This window comes from Dipodomys merriami, unplaced genomic scaffold (genome assembly GCF_024711535.1).
Source record: "Dipodomys merriami isolate MVZ:Mamm:240054 unplaced genomic scaffold, mDipMer1.0.p SCAF_2, whole genome shotgun sequence".
Lineage (NCBI taxonomy): Eukaryota > Metazoa > Chordata > Mammalia > Rodentia > Heteromyidae > Dipodomys > Dipodomys merriami.
Window position 1 is genome coordinate 70,426,128 of NW_027203381.1, and position 25,187 is coordinate 70,451,314.

Below are 25,187 nucleotides of genomic sequence, written 5' to 3' on the forward strand. Positions count from 1 at the left end.
TATTTTATTTTATTATTTCTGTTGTGCCAGTACTGGGGCTTTAATTCAGGATCGGGGTATTGTCCCTCAAGTTTTTCACTCAAGGGTAGTAGTACTCTACCATTGAGCCATAGCTCCATTTCCAGGTGTGTGTGTGTGTGTGTGTGTGTGTGTGTGTGTGTGTGTGTGTGTGTGTGTGTGTGTGTGTGTGTGTGTGTGTGTGTGTGTGTGTGTGTGTGTGTGTGTGTGTGATTAATTGGAGGTTTCCTTCCTGGGCTGGCTTCAAGCCATCATCCTCAGATCTCAGCCTCCTGAGTAACTAGGATTACAGGCATGAGCAATTGGCACCACCTGCCACTGTCTTCAATTTAAATGTTCATAATCATTTTTCTTTTGGTACTGGGAATACATAATCCTTTTATATTTCAAAATTTTCAGAAAAATTCTGGTACTGGGAATACATAATCTTTTATATTTCAGTTTTTAGGGAAATAGCAGGAAAGCTATAGAAAGTTGATTATCAGTAGGTGAGTGGAGCGAATCCCATGAAAAATGTTCAACTTTAAGGGAACATAGTTATTCACCCACACACCCACTGTACTCTTTCTTCTCAAATACTGTCTCATGGTTTCAAGTTAACAGTCTTTGAAATGCTGAAGACAAACAACCCATTCCAGATTATTAGAAATTTCTTTGCTCTTCTTAGTAAACACTTAGAAACTCAACTCCCCCCCCCCCCATTCCCCAGTCCTGGGGTTTGAACACAAGGCCTGGGCTCTGTACCTGAGCCTATCTGTGTTCAGGCTAGTGCTTTACCACTTGTCACAGCACCACTTCTGGCTTTTCCTGAGTAGTTTATTGGAGATGAGAGTCTCTCAGACTTTCCAGTCATCATGAAGCATGATCTCAGCATCCCTAGTAGCTAGGATTACAGGCGTGAGCCACTGGTGCCCAGCAAAACTCAACTTTTTGTTGTAACTGGTATATAAATATTTGCTAATGATTTCCTCAACAAATTTAATGGCTAGATCAAAAGACATTTCTTGCTGGGCACCAATGGCTCATGTCTGTAATCCTAGCTACTCAGGAGGCTGAGATCTGAGGATTGAGGTTCAAAGCCAGCCCAGGCAGGCAAGTCCGTGGGAATCTTATCTCTAATAAACCACCAGAAAACTAAAAGTGGTGCTGTTGCTCAAGTGGTAGAGCACTAGCCTTTAGCTAGCCAGGCCCAGAGTTCAAGCCCCATGACTGACAAAAAGAAAAAAAAAGAAAAAAGACATTTCTTGAATTGTCTTTCAAGTTTTCTTTTTTGTTTTTTGGTCCATTGTGAGGCCTGAACTCTGGGCCTCAGCTCTTCAGCTCAAGGTGAGTGCTCTCCCACTTGAGCTATAGCACCACTTCTGACTTTTTTTGCTTATGTGGTGCTGAGGAATCGAACCCAGGGCCTCATGCATGCAAGACAAGCACTCTACCACTGAGCCACCTTCTCAGCCCCTTTCAAGTTTTCTTATTGGACTAACTGAAGCTTGTAACATTACAGCCATTAAATCTTTGGAAGAGAAAGATTATATTTTTGTTTTCCACATTACTATGATGAAGTTTTATTTTTTTCTTTTTCTTCTTTTAACTTCCGAATATCAGTTAATTGTGAGCTGACTTTTAACATGGTCAAGGTAAATAATATTCCTGTTCTGCTTCTCTATTTCTGTAAATCCATTTCAGACATTAAAACCAATAAACTTTAAGGTTGTTCCCTGAAAAAAAAAGTAGTGAGCTAGAATTCCTCCTTTACTGTGATGCCTATGTGCTTATTGTGGCATTTAGGTCACATAGTCAAATGAATTGTTTGTTTTTGTGTCACTGTGGTTTGAACTCAGGGCCTCCAGCTCACTAGGTTGGCACTGTACCACTTGATCCATGGGCCATACTTCCCAGTCAGCTTCTGGCTGGTTATTTTGTACATGGAGTCTTACAGATTTCTTTTTCTCTTGCTAGCCTTGAACTTTGACCCTCCAGATCTTAGCCTACTGAATCATGAACTATAGACCAGTGCCTGGCTAACAAAGAACTTAGAAAAATATTATTTTCTTACATTCCAAAATGATTATTGCAGAAAATAATCAAGTAATAAAAACAGATCTGTTCTTCTATCACCTAGAAATAACATTGTTAACATTTTAGAATATGTTCTAGCTCTTCTTTATTTGCTTTCAGAGTTGTTGGTTTTTTTTTGAAACAGTGGGATCATACCATATGTTCTATTTTCTAATAGAATTCCTAAAACTAAACAATGACTTTAAATATCTTCCCTTGTCACAGCAATTCCCTGGCAATATTTGAGATCTGCTGTTTATTGAATGACATATCATCATGTACATAGCCAAGCCTCCTTTTTAAAAAAAAATGATATTAAGTCATTTGTAATTTTCACTACTCTAAGCAGAGCTTAAGTGTTAACTTTGAATAACATCCTAGTGGTGGGATCACTGCAGGCCCTAGTCTTGTTCCATCATTTAAGCAGTCAGACTGTAACTTTGTGGTACTAAAGGTTTACTTCTTTCTCTTTCACCTCCCTTAACAGAATTATCAGAGTTCAGGCAGACCAGGCTTGAATCCTAGCTTTGCCACTTACTGATTGCAGGACTACTGGCTTTAATAAGGCCCTTTGAGAACTTTTCTATAAAATAGGGAAATAACCTGGCCCCCTTTTCTAGCTCCATGGCCAATGGCATTGATGGCCAGAACCTCTGTGGGCAGGGACCTCATTCCACCTCAGAGCACCGCCTCCTGTTGCTTTCACTTGGGTGTGTAGGGAAGAGAGGGCTATATCTCTCCCCATCAGCCTTGCTGCTAGTCCCTCGCCAAGATGGCTACATTCATTTTCAGTAGTGCTCTTGGGGACTAGAGGTGATAGTGAAAAGGAGATTGTGGCACAGTGTTGATAGCAACTGGATTGCCTTTTAGAGTTTTGTTAGCTCAGGAACCCTGAACATTGTCTCTGATCCTGGCTTTGGATGGCACCTGGCCCTCAGGACCCTTGAACCCCAGTGTAATCAGTAGGCAACAGAGACCAGGGAATCTGCTGAGCAGAAGGTGCGGCTTCTTGCTGATGCTGAATCATTCCAGCATTTTGTCCCAGTCCAGCAAGCAGAGCTCTACAGGCCTTATTGGGACCTTTGTGTGGCTTGTCATTCCCCTCACCCTGAATTCTTTGCACTGGGTGATAAGATGCTTTTATAGTTGTTAAAGCTTTACCCAACACACAAAGGTCCCTTTCAGCGTCATGCAACTATCTCCCCAGCTGCCAGGTCTATTTTCAGAGTCGGGATGGGAGGGCCTACTGTGGTATAGCTTCCTGAAGAGGGCCGGCAGGCAAGCAATGGTGGCCCTGGTGATTGACGGCGTATCTTGCCTCACTCTGTCCCCATCTGGGTGTCTTCCAGGAGTCATGGCCGGCTTCAACATGGGAGGTGACCTCAGGGAGCCTGCTGCCAGCATCCCCCTGGGCTCCCTCGCAGCTGTTGGCATCTCGTGAGTTCCCCGCCAAGGCAATCAACGGGCGCTGGAGAGTGGAGAGAAAAAACCCCAGGCAAAAGCGAGGATTGCCCCTATTGTTCCAAGAGAGCCCGACTGTGACCAATCTATTTCACATTCTGATCCTCCTTTTAATACTCGGTGGGCTGGAAAATTCACGTCTGGTGGGTTCAGACATTGCCCTTTCACACCCCTTGCCTGGGAATGCTACTAGGAAGAAGGGGAGGAGGGCCATGAGTGCACATCGCAGGCCCAGTCCTTTCTTTCCTTTTTTCCCCCCAGCCTCCCACCCAGTCCCTGTGCTTTCTTCATCCTTCTTTTGAACTTGGGGATTTTTGTTTTATTAACCAGTGAGTTTCCAGGATCACTGGCAGCATGGAGGTGAAGAGTTTTGCAGTCAGACAGATCAAGGTTCAAATCCAGGGGGTCCATTTGGCCCATCCTGTCACTGCCCAGATGGGAATGGGGAACCCTCAGAACCATGTGACTTACTCATGGTTACCGGGCAGCTTGGGGACACAGCCAGGCCACTGCTCTGCCTTTTCCCACTTGGCTTCCCTCTGTGAGCTGTGATTCAGAGTCCAGTAGGTCTCTGAGGCCCCGGAAGATGAAGTAGTCCCGCTGGTGTGAGGCTGTAGGCCACCGTGGCCTGAGTCTTGGCAACTTAGAGGCCAAATGGGCCTCCCACTTCCCCTTTGTGTATTTTTCTTCCTTTAACCTAAGAAACAAAAAACATAGATAAATAATACAAAAAGTACCCTCCTAGGCTGGCTGGAGAGGGTTTGTGGTTGGCCTTCCTATTTCACTTTGAGACAGGGTCCCATAGGAAACCCAAGGCTGAGTAGGACGGGGCTGGGGTAGGGCTGGACCAGGGTGGGTAGCAGCTCTGCTCTCTGTTGAGTCCTGCAGGTGGTTTCTCTACATCATCTTCACCTTCTTGCTTGGTGCCACCTGCACCCGTGATGCCCTTCGCTCTGACTTCCTCATAGCCCAAAAGGTGGGTATCCCTGTCCTGTGCTACCCCAAAGGCTCCATCTGCCAAGGTCATTTATTTCTTCCCACTAACAAATGGCCACCTCTCCCCTTGCGGTCTTGTCTAGAGTCGTGTCGTCCCTCCAGGACTGAAGTTTGGGGATAAGGGAGCGGGGCTTGGCAGAGATATAGAAAACGTACAGCTTCAGCTTATGGATCACTAGAAACAGGGCATATATCCAGAAAGGCACACAAATGCAAGTGCTAGGTGACAGCGACACCCCTTCCCATGGGAAATCAGGGCAGAGGCAGAAGAATCTGGTCACCTTGAGTTCCTACTTCCACAGCTCTTCATGGCTGCTTCCTCTACCATGAACAGAAAGTGCAGTGTCCGCTGCTCACAAGAAGCAAGTGAGGGGGCTGGGAAGGTGGCTCAGTGGTAGAGTGCTTGCCTTGCATTCCTGAGGCCCTGGGTTCAATTCCTCAGCACCACATAAGCAAAAAGAAAAAAGCCGGAAGTGGCGCTGTGGCTCAAGTGGTAGAGCGCTAGCCTTGAGCTGAATAGCTGAGGGACAGCGCCCAGGACCAGAGTTCAGGCTCCACGACTGGACCCCAAAAAAAAAGAAGCAAGTGAGGAATGGGGAAGAGGTTGAGGGGCAGAGAAAGGGTGGGACAGTGGGAGAAGGAGAGGCAGAGCCAGCTTTCCCATGAATCCCAGTGACTCTGTATTTATACTACTCAGGGCAATGCATGATGCCAGGAGATTGGAGTATTCCTTATGTTTCCGAGCTGCCTTTGCAGAATGGAGGTCATGTGGCATCAAGGACATTTATTTGGCATCACTTGAACCCAAAAGAACAAGATTTCTGGACATTTTCTGAAAATGCCCCCCTCCCTCCACCCCAAATCCCTAACTTCTTTCAAGTTCCCAGAGGAAAAGCGGGCCCTGAGAGGCCCATCCTTTTCTTAGAACTTTGGTGGGTTAGGGCATTTTTCTTGCTGTAACTCCTGAGGACTGCTGTCGATCTGTTTGGAAAAGAGTATCATTTATTTGCTCTTGTGATGATGCCTGAAAAACTGCCTTGCTGCTTGTCACCAAGATTAGAGCAGGCTGATGCAGGACTTTTTACACACAAGTTGGGGCTTGGCATCCACACAAGCACAGGTTTCTTTTTAGGGTGTGTAGACACCAGGTAAAGATGACATTTATTCTCAGGAGGGAGAAAGCTGAAACCCATGCTCCAGCTCCTTTAGGCAGTGAGGTCCAGCTGCTTTCAGGAAAGGAGTCTGTACCTGTTGTGTCCATCTACACACATGCACTCACCGTGAGGTTCTTTCCCAAGGTCCTGTCCTCTGAGGGCTGCCTGAGAGGAATGGAAGGCCGCAGGGAGCAGCGGGAGTGAGAAGGATAAAGAAGGATCTTGAAGAATCACTTCACAAGGAGGACTGCTTACTATTCATCTGTGCCTTGTGCTGGCTAGTTCCTCCCACTTTATAGCTGCACCTGGCTAGTGGCTCCTTTCAACTGTTAGAGACTCTGATATAGATAAACAAAAAAGAAAAAGAAAAAAGACAACTTATCCCTCGTGAGGAGGCTTCTCTTCCCTCTCCCTTCTTCTTTGCAAGGAAAACTCAGTGTGGGAGGGCAGGCAGCTTTGTATCAAGGAAGGCCACGATAGCCAAGGGTAAAAACATCTCCAGAAGTAGGACATTAGAGCTTTTGTGGGGAGATATCCCACACTGAGTAATATAAATACAGACAGAGGGAGCCTTCTTCAGAATGCCACCTGTCCCAGACAGACCTGGCCACTGGGGAGCATTCTCTAGACTAGCATTCTCTAGCCATAACCTGTGGGAACTGACATAATTATGCACACACTCAAGTGAAGGGTAGATAGAGAGGTTGTGGAAAGGATGAGCGACTATTTTCTGGAATAAATGACTGTAAGGCCTAGAAAGAAAAAATGTGCCAGTTCTGGGTTGTCAGTAGTAAGCTTACTGATAAGTACATGGATAGAGCTGGATCCAAAAATCATCACACCCTGCTGTTCTGCTGCCCCACTGGCTGTTCTGCCAGGGGCCACCAGGATCTTTCCCTCTGACCAAATCTCCATTCCTCCTCCTGAATGTCCCTCTTGAGGTCTGACTCAACTGCAGATGCAGGCAGTCAATTGGGCCAGGCATGCCTGACTTGACTTATAGAACTACAGCCTCTGGAGCTGGACGAGGCAAGGGAAGCTACCACCTAAATTTGGCTTAACAGTTTTTCAGTGCTTAAAATTGAATGCAGGCCTTGTACATACTAGACAAGCATTCTACCACTGAGCTGTATCCCTAACTCAGTGTGTGTGTGTGTGTGTGTGTGTGTGTGTGTGTGCACATAGAGCCCAGAGTCTCATGCATGGTAGGCAAGCACTCTACCACTAAGCCACACGCACAGCCCCTGTATGATTTTAATAAACCACTTAGTTCAGGTTCACTGCTTAGCCCATCTCTGAGCTTTCTTGGGCCCAGAAGAAGCAAGGCTACATCTGTTTGGGTGCCATGACCTTTACCATGACCTTCACAGAAGCCAGGCAGCCTCCATCCTGCTCTTCATATGCTGATTCGCATAAGCTCCTCAACACTGTTTTTCTTCTCTCCCTTCTCCTGTCTCCACTCTCTGTCTCCTTTTCATTGCTGGCCGCCTTGGATTCCATTCCATAGATCTGCACCTGGTCAGTTAATCTGTTTCTTGTTATATTTCCTGAACCTTCACTCGCCTATTTTTGTTTGGTTCCCAACCCATAGTTTCTCCCAGAAGTTTCTTCTTACCTTTTATCCTTACCCCAGTAGAGCTTTTTCTGGGTTTCAATCTTACTAATGTTATCTTTATCCTGTTGCAGTGACTCTGGGGTAGCCTATGAAATACCATACTATCTGACACATAGTAGGTGCTTATTAAAACTTACCACTTCTGTTCACTTCTTATGAAGATACTCTGACAGATAGAGACATTTATTTGAGGGACACATTCCTTGTCTCAGATCTGCCCTGTTTCATTGACTAGAAAAGTAGACGATGCTAATATTATTTAGTGATAGAGTAATTACATAAAGAACAGTTTTAGTAAGAATTAAATAGGTCAAATATTGTCTCAAAATAAACTTGTACACAAACTAGGGAATAAATGGATCTTTATTACTAATCCAAAAGACTGAGTATCTCAGGAGCCCGAGGACATGCAAACTAGCAGGATAAAACAAAGGAAAGGAAACAAACATCCCTAAAGTGTCTCTGTTAAAATTGGGAAATCCCCAGGAGTATGTGCTAGTCCTTCCCGGACTTCATCGTGGTGATTTCATGCATCTGAGAGGGACTTTGAAAGCCCACAATACTGCAGTGTGTGGGGAGGGACAGACAGGGCAGAGATCCGAGAGCTCCCACTCCTCTGCTTGGCTCCTGCCACCAGCCTAGCACAGGGTCAGGGGCACAGGGCTGCCTCTCAGGAGGCAAAGTAGTCTTTGCTTCTTTTTCCATTGAGAAGTAGAAGCTGACAGAACGCTAAGGTGCTGGCTGCTCAGTGGTGTAAAGAGGGTGTTGGGAAAAACAAAAACATGTCTCTGTGGAAATGTGAATGGGGAGGTTGGGAAGTATTGAGGTATTGCCTCATTCATATGCCTGGGCTTGGGAGGGTTGGGGATGTTCTTCCCCAGCAATATCCAGGGACCACAGGAATTAGATGAGAACCAGTCCCTTGCCAGTATTTGCTGAGCAAGCCCTTCAAGAGAAGGAAGCAAGCTGGGCACAAGTGGCTCACACCTGTAATCCTAGCTACTTAGGAGGCTGAGATCTGAGGACTGCAGTTCTAAACGAGCCTGGGAAGAAAAGTCCATGAGACTTTTATCTCCAACTAAGCACCAAAAAACTGGAAGGAGAGCTGTGGCTCAAAGTGGTAGAGTGCTACTCTTGAGCAGAAAAGCTCAAGGACAGCTTCTAGGCCCTGAGTTCATGACCCATGACTGACAAGAAGGGAGGGGGGCAGATAGGGAAGAAAAGAAAAAGGAAGTAGCCCATGGTGATGGAGTTCCTCCGTGGACTCAAATTAGATGCCGAAAAAAAAAATACCATGAGCAAGATATATACATATGTGTGTGTATATGTATATATTTGTTTTCATTAATAATTACTTGGGGGGAAAAGCAAGTAGTATAGTTTGCACCATATAAAATGTTGGGGAGACAGCTATCTACCATGGTACAAACAAGTGTACAATACCATCTCTTTTTTTTTTTATTTTTGAGAACTGTTGACACATGTCTGCTCAGATAAATTCTCACTTTTCCCTCCACTAGCCTAGTTAGCAAGTTTTCAGTATGATTCAAATGAGGAAATGAATGGGGTCTTGGGAGGCCTGGGAGCACGTCTGTGTGCTTTATTGCTATCTCTGTAATGCCTGGCCTTGTGTTGCATGGATTGATGAACTGGGGCAGAAAGAAGAGCTAGAAAGGAAGAACTGGGCTGTAGGTGGGAGAGGGCTGGACTATAAAAGGTCTGTGATTTATCTGGATATAAAGGCCAACATCTCATCTAGTTTGCAGAAAATGGATTGAGTAGGTTTTTGTTTGTTTGTTTTACTGGCACTGTGCTTTAACTCAGGGCCTGGGCTTCATCCCTTAGCTTTTTTGCTCAAGGCTGGTGCTCTACCACTTGGGCCACAGCTTCACTTTTAGCTTTTTAGTAGTTAATTGGAAATAAGAGTCTCATGGATTTTTCTGCCTAGGCTGGCTTCAAACCACAGTCCTCACATCTCAGTAGCCTGAGTAGCTAAGATTACAGACATGAGCTACCACTGGTACCCAGATGCTGAATAATAATTTTTTCACAAAAATATATATGTAAGTGGGCTGGGAAGGTGGTTCAGTGTTAGTGTGCTTGCCTTGCATGCATGAGGCCCTGGGTTCGATTCCTTAACACCATATAAGCAGAAAAAGCCAGAAGTGGCACTGTGGCTCAAGTGGTAGAGTGCTCGCCTTGAGCTGAAGAGCTGAGGGACAGCGCCCAGGCCCAGAGTTCAGGCCCAATGACTGACAAAAAATGTGTGTGTGTGTGTGTGTGTGTGTGTGTGTGTGTGTGTGTGTGTGTGTGTGTGTGTGTGTGTGTGTGTACCGGCCATTCCAAGTACAGCTGATAACGTACCATAAACAGATCCCTATATTTGGGCACCCCCCCCGTGACCCTATCCCAGTGGACATTTTAGTAAAGAAGACAGAAACAAAGATTACTGACAGTCAGTTCCATCTCAGCTCAGAACGCACGGAAGATGAGTCATGATAAGAGTTTATCTCGCACAGGGGGCTCAGATCCCAGTAAGCTGTGAGGCTTCATTAATTCAGCTGCTGAGCCTGTTTTCCAGATTCCATGGTAGGTGCTGTGGAGTGGGGCAGGGGTGCGCAACTCTGACCCTTCAGGGGTTCCTCATGTACTGCAAGCCACACCACAGGGAGAAAACCACAAGATGCCACTGACCACAAAGTCAGGGGGCATGAACTTCTTGCAGTAACAAAATGGTATGTGAAAGGAGTGGGAATGGGACCAAGAAAAGCCTGGCATTGAAGAAAAGAAACAGGTGAGGGCCACTGGAGATAAGAATGAGAGAACAAATTTAAGGGAAAGCAGTCCACACTGAATTCAACACAAGGTGGGCTCTGTGGTGGCCCCAAGTGGTGTCTGTCAAGCCAGCCATCTCCCTGATCACTTACGATTTTTATGTACTGTCTTAGTATTCAGGAATCCAAAGATCAGACCTCCTTTTCCCTGTTACTTTGCAGCCATGGTAAGGCACATGGATGAGGCCAGGCCACAAGTCCAAGTGTAATGAATGAGACAAAAAGGCCGTGGGAGCCATCCACGGGGCAGCAGGGGTGCCGTAGTACTCTGCCCCCGCTGCTCCTGATGAGGATCTGGCTGTGTCTCAGGTTTAGCCCGCCCTTCTTCAAGCCTCATCTTTTAGCTTCCCTACGATTCTGTATCCAACAAACGTTCTTTCTTTCTTTCTTTCTTTCTTTCTTTCTTTCTTTCTTTCTTTCTTTCTTTCTTTCTTTCTTTCTTTCTCTCTCTCTCTCTCTCTCTTCCTTCCTTCCTTCCTTCCTTCCTTCCTTTCTTTCTTTCTTTCTTTCTTTCTTTCTTTCTTTCTTTCTTTCTTTCTTTCTTTCTTTCTTTCTTTCTTTCTTTTTTTGGAGAGATATTTTCTGAACAGTGATCCTGACAGATACAGTCAAATTATTCTAGTGATCATTCATGAGCCAGGAAGAAGATCTAGCCAGGGGCTTGTGTTCTGTGCATGTTTGACATAGATCTGATGCATTGCTGAGGAGACAAATCAAAAGAAAATGAGCAAGGAGAACCTCCATCAGGAAGGGCATGATTGACAAAGCTGAAAGTTTCCTCTAACCTGTCTGTTATAGTTGGGCAAATGAGTGCTTGGAACACACAATTCTGGCCACTGTGCCTACAGTGTGGTACCAATAATGGGGAACACAGACAGGCTTCCCCATGGGGAGGGGGAGCTCTGGCTCAGCCTGCAGGAGCTGCATAGAGAGCAGCATGGATCCTTGGCAAGTTGACACCCAGGAAGAATGGCTCTACCCTCTCTTATTCTGTCTGTGGTGCCTGGGAGTCAAAAGGGTCACAGATTCTGTTCACTCATTCATCTGTTCATTTGTCATTTATATCTGTAGTGGGTACCAAGAACTCTAAAGACTTGCTGAAATTAAACCTGCAAGTTGATAGAGAAACAGTGTGATCAGTATTATCCTAACTTCAGGTGGGGGTGCTGGGGACACCATAGGTTCGAGGGTGATCAGGGGTGGTGTCATGGCAGAGATAAGGTTCATGCTGAGTCTTTTTTTTTTTTTTTGGTCAGTAGTTGGACTTGAACTCTGGGCTTGGGTGCTGTCCCTCAGCTCTTCAGCTAAAGGCTAGCACTCTACTACTTGAGCCACAGCAATACTTTCGGTTTTCTGAGTGGTTTATTGGAGATAAGAGTCTGACTGACTTTTCCTGCCCAGGCTAACTTTGAACTGTGATCCTCAGATCTCAGCCTCCTGAGTTGCTAGAATTACAGGCACCTGGCATCATGCTGAGTCTTGATTCCCAATTAGGAACTGAATAGACAATGAGTAGATTAAAGAGTTTAGACAAAGAGTTCCAGCAGGCCTGTGTATCAGACCTAAGGGAGCTATAAGTGTGCTTGTAGCCTGGACATTGGGATCAGAGTTTAGAGGTGTCATTCTGGCAGGGGCCTAGGATGTGATGGAGGAAGGTGCATGGATTCAGGATGCTACTTGGCATTGAGGTTGGCTGATGGCTCCCGGTGGGTTCCTAGCCCCTTGCATCACCTGGGAGCTTGCTGAAGATCCACTTTCTCAGCCCTTCCACAAATCTGCTGAATCCAAAATGCTAAGGGTGGGACCCAGAAAGCTGTCTTGAGAAGCCCCTTAAATAAGTCTGATGTCAGTTCAATTTAAGAACTGCTATGGGGCTGGGAAGGTGGCTCAGTGGTAGATTGCTTGCCTGCAAGCATGAGGCCCTGGGTTTGATTCCTCAGCACCACATAAGCAGAAAAAGCTGGAAGTGGCGCTGTGGCGCGAGTGGTAGAGTGCTAGCCTTGTGCTGAAGAGCTGAGGGACAGTGCCCAGGCCCAGAGTTCAAACCCATGACAGACAAAAAAACAAAACAAAACAAAACTGCTATATAGACCAAAGAAGACGTGGTGATAGTGGACTAACCTAAATAGTGGAATGACATGGAGGAGGGAATAGTAAATCTTGTCCAGAGTGTATTCTAAAGGAGGTCATATAAATATGTGGGGTATGGTTGAGTGGGTACCAGAAGAGTAGAAAGGGTTAGAAACATGGTCTTACGGGCTGGGAAGGTGGCTCAGTGGTAGAGTGCTTGCCTTGCATGCATGAGGCCCTGGGTTCAATTCCTCAGTACCACATAAGCAAAAAGAAAAAAGCCAGAAGTGGCACTGTGGCTCAAGTGGTAGAGTGCTAGCCTTGAGCTGAAGAGCTGAGGGACAGCACCCAGGCCCTGAGTTCAGGCCCCATGACTAGACCCCCCCCCCAAAAAAAAAAAAGAAAAGAAAAGAGTCAAAAAAAAAAAGAAAAGAAAAGAAAGAAAGAAACATGGTCTTACTAGGAAAAGGGGTGCAGACCCATAATCTCAGCACACAAAGGACCGAAGTGGGATGATCTCAAATTTTAGGCTTATATTCAGACCCTGTCTAAACCAACAAACAAAAATAAAACAAGGTTGGCCTTGCATGGTAGCTCACGCCTGTAATCCTAGCTACTCAGGAGGTTGAGATCTGAAGAGTGTGGTTCAAGGCCAGCCCAGGAAGAAAAAGTAACTGTGAGACTCTTTATCTCCAATTAGCTACTCAAAGGCTGGAAGTGGCACTGTGGTAGAGTACTAGCCTTGAGCAAAAGAGCTCAGGGACAGCAACCAGGCTCTGAGTTCAAGCCCCATGACAGATAAAACAAAAAACAAGGTTGGTTATTGAGTAATTGTGTTATCAGCCTTCAATCACTACAACAAACTTCCCAAGGCAATTAATTTATAGAGTATGGTTTTCTTTTGGCTTAAAGCTTTAGGGATTTCAGTCCACAATTGGGTAGAATCATTTGCATCCCATAGGGATGCCAAAGGGAAATGACTAGAAGTATGGTAGAGTAAAATTGCTCCCATTGTGTCCCCCAGGAAGCAAAAGAAAGAGAGAGAATGGGTGGGAAATCCTATAATCCCCGTTGAAGCCACATCCCCAATAACCTGAAGACCTCCCCATAGATTCCAACTCCTAAAGGTCTCACCCCAATAAAGCCTCCCTGGGGACCAAACCTTTAACACATGATGATCTGAGGAACATTTAGGGTTCAGGCTATAGCAATGATGAAACTGCTTTCTCACATAGGTATCCTTAGTGGGCTTCCTGTTCCTTTTGGGCTTGTACATCTCATCCCTGGCCTCCTGTATGGGGGGACTCTATGGGGCCCCCCGGATCCTGCAGTGCATTGCCCAGGAGAAAGTGATTCCTGCACTTGCCGGTCTGGGACAAGGGGTAAGTGACGGAGTATCTATCTATTCTATCTATCTATCTATCTATCTATCTATCTATCTATCTATCTATCTATCTATCTATCTATCTATCTATCATCCGTCTATTTAGAAACCTAAGACCCTTTCTGATTAAAGCCTTTGGTCCAGCACGCTGGATATAGGACAAAGGGAAGTACAGAGGTGATTTTTTTGTAGCCCCTCCATCCCTTGACTAGCTTAGGCCAGGGGTTGGGGTGGGGGTGAGGGATTAGATGAAGCTAGCTTCGGAATGGGAGTGTCTTGGACCCTGAGCAACAGTGAAATGGAGAGCCCCATCCTTTAACAAAGACATATTGAGGATCATCTGAGTTTATCATAGAGTAAAGACTCTCTGGCCCTCCCAGCTCTAACTCCCCCTCTAGGCTCACTGTGCCTGGCAGGGTACTATTTAATGGTTTTCCCCACCCTGGCTCCAGGCTTCCTGTGAACCAGCACCCCAGTGAGACTTAACTGGCACTGAGTAGCTGGGTTGTGTCACTGCTGGGACAAAAATCAAAGGAAACATTCCTAAAATCCAGGGAATGACAATAGAGAAATACACAGAGAATTCGATGTCTCTTTCAAGAGTGTCAGAGGATCAACAATACTGAGATACAATGCAGCTGTGAAATGAAGATAGCAAATAAAGTTCACTGAAAGCCAGGGGTGGGGAAAGGGAGGGTGTCAGTCTGACCAAATACGTGCTTAAGTATAACACCACAGTGAAACTCCTTTGAACAACCAGCATACACTAAAAAAAAAAAAAAAAAAAAAAATGAAGGACAGGAATGTAAACCTGCCTGGTATATGGGTACTAGTAGGAGGGAGGAGGTCAAACAGGGAGGGTAAAGGTCATGGTCATGACCAAAATACTTTATGTACCGGTGTGAAAGGGAAATGATGAAGCTTGTTGAAACTGGTTTGGGAAAGGGGTGCCAGTTTCAAAATACAATTTTTAAAAGGGCTAAAGTATAGCTCAGTGGAAGAGCATTCACTTAGCATTCAAAAGACACTGTGTTTAATCTCAAAAACCAGAATTAAGTAAAAAATTAAATAAATTGCTGGGTGCCTAATCCTAGCAATTCAAGAGGTTGAGAACTGAGGCTGAGAATTTGAAGCAGGCTGGGCAGAGATTCTTATCTCCAATTAACAAAGTAAAAAGCCAGAGGTGGAGGTATGGCTCTAGTGATAAGAGTGCCAGTCTACAGTGAAAAAGTAAAGTGAGATCGTGAGGTCTCAGTACTGCCGAGAGTACATGCACGTGTGGGAACACACACATGAATAGATCTTTCACCTCTTCTCATGGATTGTGATCACTTGTACTTCTACAGTATATCAAAGTACCTGAATTTCTGTAGACAGAACTCCTCTTAGACTCAGGTGAAAAGGTCCTGCTTTATAGATGTGTAAGATTTTTTTGTCTGGAGGTAAGGTTTGGTTTAACAGATTATAAGCTTGGTTTGTAACTGTTAGTCTTTAGATACAGGACATGTGGAACCCTTTCACATTCTCACTGGTGAATACTTTGGCATAACAGTATTATAAAGGAGCCTGTTCACAGCTCATTATCAAATGTAACTTTTTTGTCCAGCATGTAGTGAGAAATGCCACCTCAAGTTACTGAGATTTTTAAAAAGTATCAGTGGGACCAGGCACCAGTGGCTCATGCCTGTAATCCTAGCTACTCAGGAGGCTGAAATCAGAAGATCACAGTTGAAAGCCAGCCCGGGCAGGAAAGTCCATGAGACTCTTTATCTCCAATAAACCACTAGAAAACCGGAAGTGGTGCTGTGGCTCAAGCAGTAGAGTACTCACCTTGAGCTGAAGAGTTGAGGGACAGCACCCAGGCCCAGAGTTCAAGCCCCATGACCAAAAAAAAAAAAAAAAAAAAAAAAAAAAAAAATCAGTGGGGCTGGGAAGGTGGCTCAGTGGTAGAGTGCTAGCCTTGAGCTGAAGAGCTGAGGGACAGCGCCTAGCCCAGAGTTCAGGCCCCATGACTGACCAAAAAAAAAAGTATCATTTTATTTTTTGAGACAAGGATCTCGTTGTATAGCCTCGTCTAACCTTAACTTCGTAGTCTCCCCCTCTCATATGAAAGGATTACAGGCATGCACTTACATAATCAGCTTTGCATTCCTTTCATTGCAAACTTAGTTTAATATCTTTTACTCTGTGTAAGATTATTTGTATTTTTTTCCTGTGATTAATAATCATTGTCTTTTCAATTGCTGGAATGATAGGAAAATTAACTCCTTGTTGTATTATTATAAATATTTCTCCTAGCTTGTCATTTGCCTTTTAACTTTGAGAACCATTGTTCCCTCAAGGCTTTTTTTTTTTTTTTTTTTTTTGGCCAAGACCAGGATTCAAATTCTTAATCTGACACTTTTGTTCACTGGCTGGCACTGAGCAGACTATGTATGAACCATGATCCTCAAATCTCAGCTTCCTGAGTAGCTAAGATTATAGGCACAAGCTACCAGTGCTTGGCTAGAATTAAATTTTATTAGCACATTTTTTTTAATGGAGGAAAAGAAACTTTAAAATATGAGATTATTCAATATATGGAAAAGGGCATAAAAACCAAGGTTTTTCAGAATAGCTGAGTGAACATGCATACTTGGAGCCTCCACCCAGGAACCCTGTGTGCCCCTAGACACCATTCCCTACTTCCTCCCCAAAGAGCCTTTCCTCTCCCTCCCACAGGTCCAGAGATCACAATCTTGCTGCTTCAGCTTTAGAGGTTTTCTCAGGGATCTGCAAACTTTCTGGAAAGCATCCGGTAGTACATACTTAGGGACTGCAGGCCTGTGATCTCCACCACTACTGGGCTCTGCTATTGTAACTCAGAAGTAGTCACTGGCAACACCCAATGCTTTATTCATGAATCCAAATGTAAACACCATGTAATTCTCAGGAGTCATCAAAAATTCTTCTTTTGATCCCCAGTTGCTTAAAAATGTAAAACCATTCTTAGCTCATGACACATAAAAGCACTTGTATTTGGCCCAGGGGCCATAGTGTACTACCCATTCCTTAGTACCTATCTCTGCATGTCTTAAAACAAAAGCTTGCCAGTTTCTGAACTTTAAACACTGACTGAATATCCCGTATCTTAAATACTTGGACCCGAAGTGTCTCACATTTGGCTTTTTGGATTATTTTCTTATACATAATGAGATATCCTGGGGATGGGACCCAAGTATGAACATGAAATTCATTTATGTTTCACATACAACCTTATTTAAATTAGCCTGAAGGTAATTTCATGCAATGTTCTCCATAATTTCACACATGAGAAAAGTTTCACGGTGTGGGATTTTTCCACTTGTCATACATTGATATGACTTGCAAAGTCATATCACAAAGACAAAAACTCACAAAGTGTCAGATTTGGGAGCCTTTTAGGAATGGAACTTTGCACTGTGGATACTTAGGATTTTCCTGCCCAGGCTGGCTTTGAACTCAGATCTCAGCCTCCTGAGTAGCTAGGATTACAGGCATGAGCCACAAGCACCTGGCAGGTGTGCAAATTTATTATTAGAACCTTACCTTTCCCCTCCAGCCACCAGTGATTTTGCAATGTCTCCCAGGCTCTACCATTCTGTAGGTGTGTCAGGTATGGAATCAACTCTGCATCAATTTGATTTTCAAGGCTGGTATGCAGACACAGTCAAAGACAAAAGGAAAAACTATTGGGGAAGTCAAAGCTCTCCAGAGGTGCCCATGTTGATGGTTATAAATATGGTCACCATATGTGGTCTTTTAGGAGGGTCTCATGTATCATGCTGTATTAGCTTGCTAGGTGCACTCCAGCTCTCTTACATGACCCTGTGTGCTGGACATCATCATCTCAAGTGTTCAGATGAACAACGAGCACATAGGGAAAAGTGCCTGAGCCATTCTTAAATTTCAGAAATATTCCTCCTGAAATTTCCTAGTCCGTCACATTACTTTTGTTTCTGCAGAGAGGGCCAAATAAAACACCTGTAGCAGCCATCTGCCTGACCAGCGTGGTGACCTTGGCCTTTGTCCTTGTGGGTCAGGTGAATGTTCTGGCACCTATCGTCACTGTCAACTTCATGATGACGTACATAGCAGTGGACTACTCTTACTTCTCCCTGTCAATGGTACCCGAGCCAGGGCTAAGAGAGGACTCAGAACATCTCCACCGCTCTGAGCATCTGCTGTTGAAGAAAGCTCCCAGCGATGTCACTAAGGGCCCTGCCGGAAGTGTCTCTGAGGGCACTCTCCTCGAATTCAGCAAGGACATGGATCAGCTCCTCCAGCTGACCAGACACCTTGAGAGTAACCAGTCCAGGCTGGGAGAGGATAACAGGACCCCGGAGAATCAGAAGAGGAAAAGCAAGAAGGCCACCATGCAAACCCTACAAGAAAGCTTCCTCTTGGATGTCAAGCCCTCTCCTTCCTTCCCTTTGGAAAGCTCTAATGAGTTGCACTCTGTTTCTTGGGAAGGGCCGGAGCCTCACCCGAACAAGCAAACTCCCAGGAGTGTAGGAACTCATCCTGAAGGAGCACCAGGCCAGCAGCCTGAGCCTGAGCTGTGCAGCCAGCCCAGGCCAAGGGGAGGTGAGTGCTTTGGAAGCACACTGTAGCCTTCTAGTTTCAGTGGCCACTGGTTGTCTAACCTACCTAATCAAATTGTACTTTTACTTCAGAGATTCTCACATTCTTCAGTCTGAGAGAGAGAGAGAGAGAAAGAGAGAGAGAGAGAGAATGTGTTAGTCTTAAAGCCTTGGACTCAGGGCCTGGACACTGTCCCTGAGCTTTTCTGTTCAAGGCTAATGCTCTATTATTTGAGCCACAGCTTCATTTCAGGCTTTTTGACACTTAATTGGAGTTAAAAATCTCAGGGACTTTGCTGCCTGAGATACCTTTGAATTGCAATCCTCAGATCTCAGCGTCCTGAGTAGTTAGAATTTACAGGCATGAGCCACTAGTGCCAAGACATGCTGGATTTTTTTGTTGTTGTGGATCATAAATGCAGAGTGGAAAATCATACAACTCAGTTTATACCACATACGCACACACACACATACACGTTTGTCATGCTTTTAGTTCTTTTGAGTAGATAACCAGGAATAGAATTGCTGGAACATATAACAATTCTACTTTTCAATGTTTTGAGCATATATGAAAATATCACAATGAAGTCCCCTTGTGATACAAATATATGTTAACTTAAAAATAAAATTAAGGCTGGGTATCAGTGACTTATTCCTATAATCCTAGCTGCTCAAGAGACTGGGGTCTGAGGATCTCAGTTCAAAAGCAGCGTGGGTGGGGCGCCAGTGGCTCACGCCTGTAATCCTAGCTACTCAGGAGGCTGAGATCTGAGGATCTCAGTTCAAAGCCAGCCCGGGCAGGAAAGTCCGTGAGACTCTTATCTCCAATAAACCACTAGAAAACCAGAAGTGGTGCTGTGGCTCAAGTGGTAGAGCACTTGCCTTGAGTTAAAGAGCTGAGGGACAACTCCCAAGCCTAGAGTTCAAGCCCCAAGACCAACAAAAAAATAAAAAAAAGTCTGGGCAGACAAATCCAAGAGACTCTTTATCTTCAATTAACCAGCAAAAACTCAGAAGTAGAGGCATGATTCAAGTAGTAGAACAATATCTGTGAGTAAAAAAGCCAAGTGAGAGTGCTAGGCCTTGAGCTCAAATCTCAGTACTGGCACAAAACAAAAGAAAATAATAAAATTAAGAAAATTTTTGAGGAACTCCCATATTGTTTTCTGTAGTGGTTATACCATTGTACATCACTACCATCAGGCCCAATATCGATTTGATAAGTCTCTTAAAGAGTAAATCAATTATGGGTAGATTCTGACCCAGGCCTGCCTTTTTCTCCTTGATTATTTCATACTGCTTTGTTTTGCTACAGTACACATAGCATCTTGCTAAGAAAGGAAGAAGTATATGTTTTGAGTCTTTTGAGTTCTGAAATTGTCTAGTCTCACATTTGACTTACAGTTTGGTTGAATGTAAAAGCATTGTTGAAAATAGTTTTTCTGCTGTCATTTAAAATCAGCCTACTTTTGATGCTCACTTTTCACTGTGGAGAAATTTGGCATGCTGATCTCACACCAGGAGAGCCTTTGAATAAGGACTGATCCTACCTTTTTCCTCTCTGGAGGTTTTAAAGTCATCTTCTTTTTGTAGTCATTGTAATGGTTTACTTACTTTGTCCTTTTATTTCAGAAGTTCTCACATCCTTTAATTCTGAGATTTTGGTTGGTGGTGGTCTCAGTTTAGAAAATCATACAACTCAGTTCATGACATATTGCCATTGCTTATTCAAAAGGTACTTTGACTCCTATTTCCTTCCTTCCTTCCTTCCTTCCTTCCTTCCTTCCTTCCTTCCTTCCCTCCTTTTTTCCTTTCTCTCTCTCTTTCTTTCTTTCTTTCTTTCTTTCTTTCTTTCTTTCTTTCTTTCTTTCTCTCTTTCTCTCTCTCTCTCTCTCTTTCTTTCTTTCTTTCTTTCTTTCTTTCTTTCTTTCTTTCTTTCTTTCTTTCTTTCTTTCTTTCTTTCTTTCTTTCTTTCTTTCGTGTGTCTGCTGGTACTGGGGCTTGAACTCAAGACCTGGGCACTGTCCCTGGGCTTTTTCCACTCAAGGCTGGTTTTCTACCACTTGATCCACACCCCCACTTCACACATTTTACTGGTGAATTGGAGATAAGAGTCTCACTACTTTCCTGCTTAGGCTGGCTTTAAACCACAATCCTCAGATCTCAGCCTCCTGAGTTGCTAAAATTATAGACACCAAAGCCACCAAAGCCCAGCTTTCTATTGATCTTTTAATGTCTCTGTTTTCCCACAAATAAAACCTTTACTTCTTTTTTGTGTTGTTTTGCTATTGAGACAAGCTCTTTCTTGTAGCTCAGACTGTCAACACTGTTGTCTATCCATCTATCAAGCCTTATTTTTACCCTTTCTCCGTATGCCAGTTTATGCTTTTTGTGACTTCTTAGGGGGTTTTCAGGAGAACTACATGGTCAGATCTCAATCGTTGATAAAATGCTTACTTCCCAGGTGCTCAGTACTAAAAACACTAGAGCCCTTGTTGACTATGCCTTTTTTTCCCCTGACTTTGTTGCCTCTACCTCAGAACAAACCTTCATCATCTCAGTTTCAAACTACTGGCCTATCTCCAGACTCCTCCACCTGGCTCCCCTCTCCACTACCCACTGAATGATCTTCTTCCTTACCCAGAAGCCTTTGCTGGAATCTAATATCCACCATCTATAAAGTCTAGACTATGTATGCTATACACAGTTTCTCACCATCCCATCCCACTGTTTCCTGCCTCCTCACAGTGCCATGCACTATGCATTCCAGGAGTGCCCTGAACATACCACGTTGTGGTCCTACCTGCCTTTGCATATCCTGTCCCATCCCCTCAGATGGGCTCACTTCCTCCTCCTGTCTCTATTTGGAAAAGTCTGGCATTGAAAAGTTCATCTCTTCTGAGGATTCCAGGTTTCCTCCACTGTGCAACTGTAACATCTTATGCTACTAGTATCAACTATTATCAACTTGTTTTTCATTGAAATCACATTTGTCTGGTGTCCTAGTCATCTGTCTGTCTCAAAGGAAAATGAATGTTAGTTCTATCCCTTTGTTACTAGATCGTGAGCTGCCTGGAGTCACAAAGTATCCTTTTTACATTCCTTTCGTTACATTAAGTAAGCCCTTTCAGCATACAGAAAGTAGCAAACACCAGCAAAGCCCAGGCAAACTGATAACCAGTTAAATAGATATGGCCAAAAATTTGAAGCATGAGTTCATTAAGTGATGAGAAAGTTAAACTATTACAAGAACCTAATCTTTCACAACCAGATGTCATCAAATGATAAGAATTGAATCACAACGAATAAATATTCTTGAAAGCAAATAGATTAAAAAATAACTTCAGTCTCTATACCTTAGGTACACATGTTTGTTATTTACAATGGCTGTGTGAGAGATATTTCTGCCTGTTGTAGATCTCATGAAAGATAAAATAGGGATCTGATTAAATAGAAACAAAAAACGTTTGTACAACACAGAATCACAGAAGGAATCAATTATTCTGACAAACACAACTGATAAAAGCATACCTTCCAAAGCATATTATATATTTAAAACAGGAAGGTCAGAACCCAGATTCCTCTAAAAAGAGCTCAGGAGACATGCGTACAGTTTACATTTGAAAAGGTCAGTGCCCAGATTCATGCATATCCATTCGAAAAACTTAACTTTCTCTCTTTCTGTGTGTGTGTGTGTGTGTGTGTGTGTGTGTGTGTGTGTCTGTCTGTCTGTCTGTCTGTCTGTCTGTCTGTCTGTCAGTCTGCCTGTCTGCCTGTCTGCCTCTCTCCCCCTCCCCCCATTGAGAATTCAACTCAGGGCCTGATGCTGAAGCTTGCTAGCCAAATGCTCTACCACTTAAGCCACACCTCACAACCTCTTTTTGCATTGGTTATTTTCAAGGTAGGATCTCACTTTTATGCCCAGCCAGTCTGGACAATGGTCCGTCTATTTGTATTTTTCTGGGTCACTGGGGATGATAGGAGCGCACCACAGCACCCAGCCCAGCGTTTGTACATCCTCTATTGTTGGGATAATAAGTGCATGTCACCTTGACCAGCCACTGAATGTGATGCAGACTCTTGAACTATTATGCCCATGTTTGCATCAAAACTCAACCCTTGGATCTCTGCCTCTCAGATAGCTAGGATTACAGTTCTAAGTGCCATACCTACCTACTAACTTTTCTATTTAAAGCCTTATATATTGTTAATACCTAAAATTAGCCATCATTTATTATGTCTTATATGACTTGCACTGACAAAAAAACTTTAATATGGATTTTTTCCTAAACCCAGAGTTACACATTTGATATTAGACTTTTACAGATCATAAAGGTTTAGAGCAGTTGGACACTTGCTTAAGATAGAAGACAGAATTTAAACAGAGGGCTCTCTGACTTCAGAATGTATACTCTTAACCCCAATGTAAAATGTATTCTACTTGCTGTGAGTAGCCGTTATGAACTAGGCTATTGTATTGATTAGATGAAAACAAACCATCTTTAAGATATCATTGCATATCTATTAAGTTATTAATAATTGATAATAGTAGGTCTGTAATAAGTACACCCTGCTGGAAGCAACATTAGCAGGTTCATTCATATTGGGCCTGTTTTTTAGGATTATTTCTTTTTCTTCTTCTTCTTTTTTTTTTTTTTTTTTGCCAGTCCTGGGGTTTGGACTCAGGGCCTAGGCACTGTCCCTGAGCTTAAGAACCTCAAGGCTAGCACTCTACCACTTGAGACATAGTGCCACTTCTGGCTTTTTCTGTTTATGTGGTACTGAGGAATAGAACCTAGGGTTTCATGCATGCTAGGCAAGCACTCTATCATTAAGCCACATTCCTAGCCCTATATAGTTATTTCTTAAGGTATTTTAAATATCTTTATTATAACAATGATGAACAGGGGGTCACAGTTATATAAGTAAGGTAATGAGTACATTCCTCTCCCCTGCAGTTGTATAGTTCATTTCCAATGTAGTGTCAAGTGAGTATCATTGTTACATTAGTTCCTCCTTTGTCTTGCTGTTTCTGTGATTCCCTTTCCCTTCCACAGATCAGATAAATTTACATATAAGACAAAAGGTATAGGAAACTAAAACAGAAAAAAATGAAATAACTGCATACAGGACATAATAAGAGTCTCTTGGTTGCAGTGCTTGGAGTTTATGTTGATATGCTTCATTATATATGGTCCTATGCACTTAGCAATTGAACTATTGAGAAATACATGAAAGAAATGTTGGATAAATGGGATTACATGAAACTTCAGAGCTTTTGAATGGCAAAGGACATAGCTAGCAAGATGAATAGAAAGCCTACAGATGGGGAGATGATCTTCACTAGCCATACAACAGACAAGGGCCTCATATCTAAAATACACTTGGAGCTCAAAAAATTAAATCCCCCAAAAACAAATCCCCAAAGAAACAACCACCCCACTAACAAGTGCGCTAAAGACTTAAAGAGAGACTTCTCCTTTGTCCGGTCCCGGTGGCTCATACCTGTAATCCTAGCTATTCAGGAGGCTGAGATCTGAGGATCTTGGGTCAAAGCCAGCCCAGGAAGGAAAAACCATGAAACTCTTATCTCCAATAAACCACCAGAAAACCGGAAGTGGTGCTGTAGCTCAAGTAATAGAGCACGAGCCTTGAGCTGAAGGGCTGAGGGACAGCACTCAGGCCCAGAGTTCAAGCCCCAGGACCGACCAAAAAAAATAGACTTCTCTGAAGAGGAAATAAGAATGGCCAATAGACACCCGAAGAAATGCTCAACTTCTCTGGCCATAAAATAAATGCAAATCAAAACAACAGTGAGAGTCCACCTTGCCCCAGTTAGATTGGCCATTATCAAGAAATCTAATAACAGATGCTGGATGTGGCCAAAAGGGAACCCTACTGCATTGGTGGGAGTGTAAACTTGTTCAGCCACTCTGGAAAGCAGTATGGAGGTTCCTCAAAAGACTATACATAGAGCTTCCTATGACCCAACAATCCCACTCCTGGGCATTTACCCAAATGACCACAAACAAGGCTATACTAAAGCTACCAGTTCATTGCAGCATTATTTACCATAGCTAAGATATGGAACCAACCATATGACCTCAGTAGATGAATGGGTCAAGAAGATGTGGTATATACACAATGGAGTTCTGTGCTTCCATCAAAAAGAATTGCTCCATTCATAAGGAAATGAAAAGACCTGGAAAAAATCATATTGAGCAAAGTAAGCCAGGTCCAAAGAACAGTAGGGTGCATGGGTTTCCCCCATTTGTAATAGCTAGGTTGTTTTTTTTTTCCTGCACGTACTTTCTCCTTCCTTCCTTCCTTCCTTCCTTCCTTCCTTCCTTCCTTCCTTCCTTCCTTCCTTCCTTCCTTCTTTCCTTTACTTATTTTTTTTTGCCAGTCCTGGGGTTTGAACTCAGGGCCTGGGCAGTCCTTAAGCTTCTTTTGCTCAAGGCTAGCACTTTATGAGTTGAGCCACAGCTCTATTTCCAGCCCTTTCTGTGTATGTGATACTGAGGAATGGAACCCAGGGCTTCATGCATGCTAGGCAAGTACTCTACCACTAAGCCACATTCCTAGCCCCATGCACTTTCTTTTTCTCCCATTGGTTTTTTGTTTTTGTTTTTTAATGGTCCAACGCCTTGAACTCTAGGCCTGAATGCTGTCCCTAAGCTCCTATTGCTCAAGTCTAGCACTCTACCACTTGAGCTACAACACTACTTCCTGCATTTTTGGTGGACTCTCTCCTGCCTGGGCTGGCTTTGAACCTCAATCCTCAGAATTCAGCCTCCTGAGTACCTAGGATTACAGGTGTGACCCCCAGCACCCAGCTCCTGTAGGTACTTTTTACTGCACTTTTTTTTCTCCTGTCATGATAAGACTTGTCTTGTGCAATTGTTGGTGAATTTTTCTCACAGGTCTCAAAAATTCCTTTCCTTTTTCTTCCACCTGCTTCTGTTCATGTTGTATAATTTCTCTTGGACTAAATTCAAG

The 25,187-nt window shown here is 43.7% G+C and overlaps 1 protein-coding gene across 2 annotated transcripts in view; it reads left to right on the forward strand.

The window, feature by feature from the left end:
• Positions 1–25,187, forward strand: part of Slc12a8 (solute carrier family 12 member 8) — a 131,740-nt gene that overhangs the window by 84,540 nt on the left and 22,013 nt on the right. The window contains exons 7-10 of one of the 2 annotated variants that reach the window (XM_070028713.1): positions 3,423–3,510; positions 4,423–4,510; positions 13,439–13,585; positions 17,571–18,192. In XM_070028713.1, coding sequence (XP_069884814.1) covers positions 3,423–3,510; positions 4,423–4,510; positions 13,439–13,585; positions 17,571–18,192 — 945 coding nt within the window. The remainder of the gene's footprint in view (positions 1–3,422; positions 3,511–4,422; positions 4,511–13,438; positions 13,586–17,570; positions 18,193–25,187) is intronic. The other variant, XM_070028714.1, reaches the window with a different exon arrangement.